General features: G+C 33.4%; 1 protein-coding gene and 1 pseudogene across 1 annotated transcript; one reads left to right on the forward strand and one right to left on the reverse strand.

The window, feature by feature from the left end:
* Positions 1–1,239: 1,239 nt before the first annotated feature.
* LOC114737202 (oxidation resistance protein 1) lies at positions 1,240–5,158 on the reverse strand. Its single transcript, XM_028925108.1, has 8 exons — positions 4,944–5,158; positions 3,711–4,132; positions 3,544–3,616; positions 3,353–3,433; positions 3,186–3,249; positions 2,798–2,885; positions 2,618–2,702; positions 1,240–1,675 (listed from the first exon to the last, which is right to left on the reverse strand). Exons 1-8 carry the CDS (start codon positions 5,019–5,021, stop codon positions 1,631–1,633), a joined length of 936 nt encoding a protein of 311 aa, XP_028780941.1. The 5' UTR covers positions 5,022–5,158; the 3' UTR covers positions 1,240–1,630.
* Positions 5,159–7,617: 2,459 nt separating this feature from the next.
* Positions 7,618–9,624, forward strand: LOC114737208 (plasmodesmata-located protein 2-like; annotated as a pseudogene).
* Positions 9,625–9,631: the final 7 nt, after the last annotated feature.

Below are 9,631 nucleotides of genomic sequence, written 5' to 3' on the forward strand. Positions count from 1 at the left end.
AAAGAAGTTAAATTAGTTACTTGTAATAAATATGTACTATTTTTTCTAAAATATCTTTACTAATCAAGTGTATTGGCTATAACTATTATTGTTAGAAGAATTATCTGTGAAAAAATGCATAATATGAGAGACAAAATGGATTGGGGCCTTATATTTAGGATCAAAATAAAAATCAAATAATATCTTATATTAAGAACCGGAAGTAATATTAAGGATGACTATTTCAATTGTGAATCTTAAACATTTGGCCGCTATTTGATGACTATTACAACTCCCACGTTTAGGAACTAAAGGAGTATAAAATTCATGAAATGAAATTTATTTCTTTCATATACATATATACATATATATATATATATATATGAAAGTACGAATTAGTTACTAGAAGCTTAACTATTTTGGTAATTTTAATTTTCGAGATGACCCATTGGTCATGAGTTTTTCATTCTTAATTATTCCATGAATAGTATATATCTCGGGGCTGTGGGTGACGGCGTGAAATATGATTCGTAATATAACTACATAATATTTATTTATATAGTTAAGAACATATACGAAAATTTTCTCCAAGCAACTCATTAATCAAATATCATATGACCATAAGATTTTTGGTCTGAGCTTTTAAAAAGGGAGCTACATATTTATCTAATTTTGACATTATGTACAAGCATATAATATATGCTTGTTCTGCTCAAATGGGTGAGGTATCTGATACATCTTTTTTCTAAAATAAAAGTATTCAGAATGTAGAATAAAGTATAAGCAAATTATTCATAATTTCTGCTTTCTTTTTCCACATTCTTCAGTTTTACTCCAAGCTTCCTTTTATGGGGAATTTATACACAATCGGCTAAACGATATGTTTCTTCAAAACAGGGATAGTGGGTATCTCTTTTATTTCTTTTCAATTAACTTGTCTTTCTATCTCTGGATATACATACAAATACACACACATAATTTAGTCAAAAATAATAAATAATACATTCCTGATTCCCATCAATAATTATTGTGCATTTCTATTTTTAATTTTTTCATCTGTATGCTAATTATGGATCTAAATGACATGATCAAAGAGCATCAAAGCCATACTTTGGGACCCAGAAAAAAAAAATTGCATCAATGCATAAATATAAAAGTTGTGAAAACGGTATCGTTTTTAACCCATGAATAGAAAGACTCACATCAAATCTAACCACACTGCCAAACAACCCTGCTGGGAATAAAAATCTGTCATCATCATAATTAATAATGCTGCCACAAGATAAATATAATCCTCCCCTTCATGTTTCATAACTTATGTGCTGACTTTTTCTTTAGGGTCTCTAGTGAGGGCCGGCTGGCACATGTTGACCGATCCAAGGATCAGTATGGCCCAGTAGGCCCAAGCAAACCGGCCCAACACAACAATGATCGGGCTCAAAATAACCCAACCGCTCCGGATCATGGATCGGGCAAAAGATCATACGGCTTTAAATAACAAAACCTCCTACTGCATAATTCCAAGCATGGAATCTATTTGACTAAAACCTGCATCTGGTAAGTTATTTAATAGAAGTGAAGGATGGAATAGAAGGCCAGCAAGCAAACGCAAGCGGGGAGACGCTACTTTGCTGATATCCACACACACGAATCAGCCTTGCGCAAGGTAAGGGGAAGCATGAGTAAAGCCCCAGAACTGCACAAGAAAATTATAATTGAATAATACTGCAAAGAATATAAAATACTACCTCCAGTCCTTAACATAAAAACTAGTTTAGGATTAGATTTAATTCTAAATATAAAACTTTGTTCCACTTTGTCTTCCAAATTTATAACTTTTCTCCTCAAAATATCCCTATTGATTGTATATATTAAGAGAGTTCCTATTAGAAGATAATTTTAATACATATGATTAAAGAAGATAGTTTAAGAAAACCGGCGCACATTTGTTATAAATAACCAACTTTACTAATTTTTTTTTAATATCTGCAAATTAGTTATCTAACTCATATATTAAAAACTGTGGGTAGAGCAGCAGCAGCAATGCACAGTAAAGTTCACCTATTCGTGTTGACAACATACTACTTCCGATCCTTAATACTACCTTTGGTTTTTAATTTAAGAGTTCGTTTGACTTTTATTTTGGTTCTAAATATAAAATCCCAATCTACTTTGTCTTTTATATTTATTCATTTTTTTTTCTAGGAAGTCCTTGTAATAATGGTATTTCTAGCCAATATACCTGATTAGTAAGGATATTTTAGGAAAGACAACACCTATTTATTGCAAATAACTAACTTAATTAATTTCCTTAATATATTCAAATTAGTCAATTAACTCTTAGTTTAAAGACCGAAAGTAGCATAAGATCTAGTATATGTTCTTAATATAAGATTTAGTTTGTAGTTAAAAGGTAATACAACATTTTAGAACTCCCTGGTACATTGTCTTGTTTTCCCCTTTCGTTGGAATAGTTAAAATTTCCACCATGTGACTCAGATTTCATGACTAAAATGCTACTGATTGATCATATCTTAACATCTAATGGGATCCACAGTTAAAAAAAGCATCAAGATTTTCACTTCACAAAAAGCATCATGAATAATGTAATAACTGATGTCAAATTTAAGAACATTACCTCAACATTCCTTAACTCAAACTCTGGACTATGAGCCAGGCATGAGCTTCCAAATGTGTCGCAAGGTCCACTAGTTCCATTCAACCTTTCCATCACATTCAAGAGAAGAGATACCATGAGTAGGGTGTACAAAGCCAAACATGTTAAGAGAAACAGAGAAGCAATGACAAAAAAGCTTACAGATCTCCATCCAAGCATAAAGCAAAATTACCACCTCCACCAAGTGCAAGTAAGTCATTCAAACACGTGTAGTAGTACCGATTTGCACCTATATATATGAACACATAAAATCAAAATATTCATCTAAAAAAATATCACGAAAGAAAAGACGACAAAAAAGTTGACATTTAGTGCCAGTTGTCTTCAATATCTTGCTTTAGAAATTATCTTCAGTAATTGCCACGTGTGTGTGTGTGTATAAAAATCCAGGATCTCAAGAAATTAACATTGAAAAATTGATTAAAAAAAAATGAGCAACAAAATTTAGTCAAACAGCTGCATTTGCCCAGATAACAACATCTACCTATAAAGAACAAGAATTTGCAGACGAAAAGATGATAATACTTACCAGTGGGCCGAAACAACCTTGGTTCACCATATACTGTCGTAAAAACAAAAGATTGGTGTGTTCCCTATCATGTATCACCAGAGAAAACAAAATCACATTTCAAAATGTAGAAGTGCACGCAAAAAAATATTATGAGCAAGCATCATCAAGAAAACATGTTCACATACTTGATACTTTCGCTTTGCTGTAGGTTTTAAAGGACACTCTAGCAACCCACCAAAAACAGCACCTTGCTTATCTCCGACAATCTAAAAGTTGTGCCAAATAGTTAATACCTGTCAGCTTGATTTACTACTAGTAAATTCCAGATAAACACCATATTCAGAAACATGTATTGAGCTCTGGAAAACTGACATACTAGCAATCCAGGACCAGGAAGTTCGGCGCTCTTGCGAATTAGCGTACGAAGTGATATTCCGTGTTTCAAAGTACTGCCCTTCATTTGAAAGAACCAATACTTAATATTTCAATGCAACAGAACAGTAATGCTTGATGCACATACTACAAACTAGAGGGAAAAGTTACCTATAAAGTAAGACCCATTGACACCCTTTAACTATATTAGGGAGGCAGGACTCAAAAAATTCATACAACTCAGGTGAAATAAAAATAGACTCATCAGTCAGATTGACCCGGGGCTTCTTCGAAGAATTAGGAGTTTGCGGCCCATTTGCTTCTTCAAAAACTTCCGAACTGCAACTAGTCCTTCTGGAGACCTGATCTTCATGTTTATTTTTATCTTTCAAAAAATCCATGCTTTTACACACTGGACTAAAATCAACATATTCATCTGGATCATCTTGAGACTCTAGATTATCATATGCAACTTGAATTGGTTTAAGATCATATTGCTGGTTGCTTGTCCTGGATCCACTGAAGCTGACAGAAGGAACGGCGTAGGAAAAATATGAAGACCATGATCTACCCTCTTTAGAGTAGGAGCTGCCCTACATAAATGAAAACCTCATGTCAAATTTCATAGAAAAAAATAATTGTTACCCCACAGAGAGAGAGAGAGAGAGAGAGTAATCCCACACGGCAATAGACAGTAGATTAAGTCTATTTTGAATGAGTCTTCAGTTTATTACATGAGGAGCATCTTTCATCAGGTCAACTTTTAATGACGTTATATTTGAACTAAAGAGTAAGAGGCCAATTAATCAAACTCGTTACGGTCCTGAATCAAGATGAAGTGAGTTTCCTTTTGTCATTAGTGCCTCTCACCTAAACACTCAAGATGAAAAAGACTTGTGAATAAAAAAAAATTCCAGGTTTCACCAGATATAACGAAGTTGCACTTGTGATCCTGATCATAATTTCTCTCCATCACAATAAAATAAAATATGCAAGACAGAGAAACAACCAAGAGGAATATGTAGATTATGCCTAGGACTAACCTTCTCGGCTTAAAGAAACCAAGCATCATCTCAAAAATGAAAACCATCACTGAGACCCACATTCCCTACTTAGTGCGAATTAGACTCTACATCATTGAAATCAAATCACACAATTGCTCTCCTTTACTTCGATCTTTTTGTGCATGTAATCCGTGTAATTCAATCCACACATTCAACCCCCGATTCAGATTTTGGACAGAGCGGATCGAACTTCCGAGCAAAGGTGATTTAAGCTAGACTTTAATTGTTCAAAACAGAAATAAATAACAAAACCCAATGCAGATCAGAGCGACAAGATGAAACCGTTTCATGTCATTCGAATTTTATTTTAACGAGAGAAAAAGAAAGAAAGAAGCAAAACCTGATGAGGGGTAGTCTGCGGAGAATCGGCGAAGAGGCGAGATAGCTTGTCTGTGACTTTTTCCTTAAAAGTCTGCATCTTGAAAGAGCAGAACTTAGCTATCCCATTAATGATTATGGGTTCGAAGTAAGAGATATGAGAAGAGTTACGAGATCGGATTTTTTTTTTTGGGACAAAAGACTTAAAAAAAGAGATCGGAAGTTGAAGGAAGCCGAGTCGGTGATAAAGGGGAGAGAGAGCGGAGTAGAGACAGCTATCAACGGAAATTGGGAAAAGTAAGGTTTGGTCATAGGCCTGATTGGTCGGTGAGACACAGATTTCCTGATGTCATTTCTTCATGAACCGTGGAATCTCATATGCACATCTTTAAAAATATTATTATATCATTTTTTAAAAAGAAATTATAATCAATCCTATAAAAAAATAAACTACTAAAACATTTAATAACAACCTGAGCATAATAATAAGTTTTAAAATAAAGAATAACAACATTTAATACTTGTTTTGTAATTTTTTTTTTGTATAGGACCTTATTGTAATTCTTTCATTTTTAAAGTTTGGAATAATTTCAATATTTTTTTTGTTTTGTGCAAAATACGAGTAATCACTGATCAGGTCAAAAAAAAAAAGTGTGCTACTGAACCATCACGATGGCAAGAAGAAAAAACAAAACACCGCCGAACTATCACATCTCAAAGGAATATTATAATCTTCTTTGAAAAAAAAAAATAACAAGAGAGAGAATCTTATGACAACAATTCAGCTATCCAAATTAAAAAAACTAGATTTATTAATTGTCAACATGCTACTTATTTTTGGTTTAAAAAACGTGCTACTTATTTTAATCAATAATCTCGTGTACAAGCATTTGGATTACGGCCTCAAAACTAAATATCCCCTCCAATATTTTCTTCGAGATATTATATTTCCCTTCAACTTTTAATATAAGAATTTGTTGACAGTTAGATTTGATGATAAAATATAAAATATAAAATATCAATATATTTTGTTATATATATCTTTTTTAAAATTAATTTACTTAGCCTATTAATATATATAATATAATATTTATAGTGTTATTTTATGGAGACCACTTTAGATTTATTATAATTAACTAAATTATTTAATTTTTAATATACTTAAATTAATTCAGTAATTTTATATAGCATTAAAAATTAAATGGAGGAACACAAAGAAGTGGTTTTCCTTTTTTTTTTTTTTGGGGTGGGGGGGGAGGAACCTAAGTCACATCAGCGGATTTACTTGTTCACTCTTTACGAAAAGAAGCGCGTAATTTGCGTCCAAAAAAAAGGCGCGTAACATGTTCGCTCCATTCTCCAACATCTCCTCAAGCCCAACATGCGACTTGAGGACCCAGCTCTCACTTCTTTTGTTTTTTTTTAAAAAAATTAATTACAGGATTTTGGGTTAAAATACAAAAATAAAAGAATGAGTTCAGGCCCATTAAATGCCTGAACATAACTGTTATTGTTCTCAATACTTTCGTCTTGGCAAGGGGTAAGGATCAGATTCTTGTTGAAAGGAATATTTATATTTAATACTCTTCTTGTCTTTAATAGAAAATTTATTTAACTAATTGATTAGATTAAAAAAATTAGATAAGTTAGTTAATTATAAAAAAAACATGACATGTTTTTTTAAAAAACACCATAATCATCTTTTTTAATATTCTCTTTTTTTTCTATTTGATTATGGTTGAAGGAGTATAGTATTCATAGGAGTAATTTAGAAAAAACTGATAAATATGAAAAATAGATCTTATATTTAAGAATCAGATTCAACTTAACAATTAGATCCTATATAAAAAACTGGAGGAGTAATTGATAATATCTTAAATAAGGTCACCTTCGATCAAAAGAGTATATCAATAGAGTTTATTTTATGGCGACTAACAAAGAAAAGCTAAATTAATTATCTAGTTATTAATAACAATTATATGTTGATTTTCACAAATTGTTGCTTCCAATTATCTACATTATAGCCACTGATTCATTAAAAAATTTTCCTTGTATGCAATCAATAACAATGCTTTAAAACAAAATTACAAAATAGAGGGGAAAAAAAGCGACTAAAAGTCATGGAGAGATTCCAAGAAGCTATTGCATGATAAGATAACCACCACTCTAATCTAACAGCGAAAAAATGTTTAAAATATAAAAGGAGCGTACATTCAAATATATACATACACAGGATTCATTGCAACAAGTTGGAAGTGAACAACTCATGAACAAATATAAAAGGGGAAATAATTGGAATGCAAAGGAACAAGACACATGTCCTGCTGGATCTTGGCTATCAAGTCATTATCTGCGGCGTACAGAAAAGCAAGATTGCAGAAAAGCCATTATCTTTATTCATTTTCACAACATTCATCACACTGTTTGGTTTCATTTAATAGTTTATCCAATTCATTAGCATCATGATTCATGATGCCCCTCAGACACATTTCAATTTCTGTGTTCACATCTTTTGCCACATGCTGTGTGATGTGAATCGATCTATATATACACATCAAACCCTGTATTTAGCAGTATTTATTTATTTAAAGATCTTGTATTATACTCAGATCAAATGATTGATTTTTTTTTTTTAAAGACAATATCAAATGAATTGATTCGACGTACCCTCATTAGCTACGAGACAAACGGAAGGGATGCGGAAAGCAGACCTTCTCAAACCAGTACTGTGCTAATGACTTTGTCTACTCTTTTGTGTCAGTCTAATTAGCAATTACTATCCTCTGCTGCCTTCACCATTAATATTGTCCTCTCCCCTCCTATACTATTATTATACTTTCATATTATGATAGGAATTTATTTAAAAATAAAAGTATATTTTAAAATTATTTATTATTTATTATTAATTTTAACTAATTTTTTATTATATGCAGATTAGTCATTTAAAACTTATAAAAAGATGAGTATAGTACTCCATCCAGTCTTATATATAAGTTTCAAATAACTGAATTACGATTAACGAATTAGCAATTAAAATTAGTTAAAAATAATAAATAAGTCAGAAATATATCTTTTTTTTTCTCCAATTTGCTCTTACTTATTAATAGAGTACACGAGAGATATAATAAATAAGAAAAACGATGAAAAAGAATATATAAGGATAATATTAATGAGATAGAGAAAGTATTAAATATAGTCAACTAAGAACAAAATAGGAAAAAATAATAATAAATGTTTAGATAAATTAAAATAAAACTTATATTTTGAATCAGATTTTTTTTTCTAAATGAAATTTATATACAAGACCGAAGACAGTGACACAGAGAGCTTAAGAGGCTCACGCAGCTGTTGAGAATTGAGATGTGATTTCATGGGAGGAAGGAGCAAGCATTAATAATAGTATCCTAATTCTAATGAAGATGTAAGGGTCCACGGCGTTAAAAGCAGTATGTCTTTCTGATTTTGCCTTAATGCCTTCATGAAATTCTTAAACTAGAGAATAGACCAGGATTCCGACCAATTAAATGCAACAAGTCATCAAGAGGTCAAATGTGATTGTGAGGCCTTCGTAGTTGGATGAAATTCAAATTCCTGGGCCAAGCATTCCGATAATTTACTCCTTTGCAGTCAAACGTCTTCTTGTTCTTTTCGACACACTCAGATTCCTTCCCTTCTCATTGCCCTCCAAAAACCTTCTCGTACGCCGGCGAATATTTTCCCCGCCTATTAATTCACCCCTCCTTGTTTTTCATTCTCTTCAACTAACCATTCCCAAAAATTACTACTTCTTAATTCCCGCCTTCTGTTTTTACATTTCTATCCAGATGAAAATGATGGATCTTCCCAGAAGTTTAGAGGGTGGAGTTGGGATATTAGGCCATCCAAAGGAAACTGAATCCCAAGGACCACAGCTCCAGAACATACACTTACTCTCTCTCTCTCTCTCTCTCACACACACACACACAAGAGAGGAGAGAGCGCATACCCAAATCCTTCCTTTTTTTCATTCTTTGGGTGTATCCTCATTCGGTAAAAAGAAAGAGGAACATCGATTCTTTCTTCCCCTTTATCAGAGGCTCAGGAATCACAAGACCTCTCCGAATTTGCCATGATTTGATCCCTCCATTTCCCATTCTTACCCAAAGGGTTTTCCTAGAAAAGGACTCTTTTCCCTTATTTCCTCCTGGTTTGCTTCCAATCCCATCTCCAGAAGTCCAGAGCTTCTTCCGATTACACGACCTTAGTCTACAAAGGTTGTTCCAAGGAAACATTCACAGATCCAAATGGGGTTTACTCTCAGGGCCCTTTCCTCCCTATTCGGCTCTCTGTCTCCCAATCGACCAAAACCAAGTTCTACAAAACCACCTCTGGTTCCGGCCAAAACGCATTAACCGGCCTCTTCAATGCCGTGGAGATCTCACCAACTCCGACTGCTACAACTGCGTCAGCAGACTCCCCGTGTTGGCCGACAAACTATGCGGCAAGACCATCGCCCTCCAGAGTTCAACTTCTAGGTTGCTACATGCTCTACCAGGTTGCCGGCTTCGCTGAAATCTCGGGAAGCAAATGCTGTACAAGACTTGTGGGAGACGAATGTTGTGCCGGGGGTGGGTTCGAAGAGAGAAGGGACACGGCATTCTCGATGATGGAAAAGGGTTGTGAGCAGCCATGGGTTTTATACGACGAGCTACCAATCTGTGTATGTGTTGG

Source organism: Neltuma alba, unplaced genomic scaffold (assembly GCF_004799145.2).
Source record: "Neltuma alba isolate B1F8T4 unplaced genomic scaffold, ASM479914v2 tig00013416_pilon, whole genome shotgun sequence".
Lineage (NCBI taxonomy): Eukaryota > Viridiplantae > Streptophyta > Magnoliopsida > Fabales > Fabaceae > Neltuma > Neltuma alba.

Excerpts from the sequence above, each read along its gene's own strand:
- LOC114737202 (XM_028925108.1), bottom strand. The coding sequence starts at position 5,021 with ATGCAGACTTTTAAGGAAAAAGTCACAGACAAGCTATCTCGCCTCTTC. Across the intron at positions 4,133-4,943 it reads CGCAGACTACCCCTCATCAG|GGCAGCTCCTACTCTAAAGA; the intron begins GTTTTGCTTCTT and ends TCATTTATGTAG. Across the intron at positions 2,703-2,797 it reads TTATGCTTGGATGGAGATCT|GTTGAATGGAACTAGTGGAC; the intron begins GTAAGCTTTTTT and ends TGTGATGGAAAG.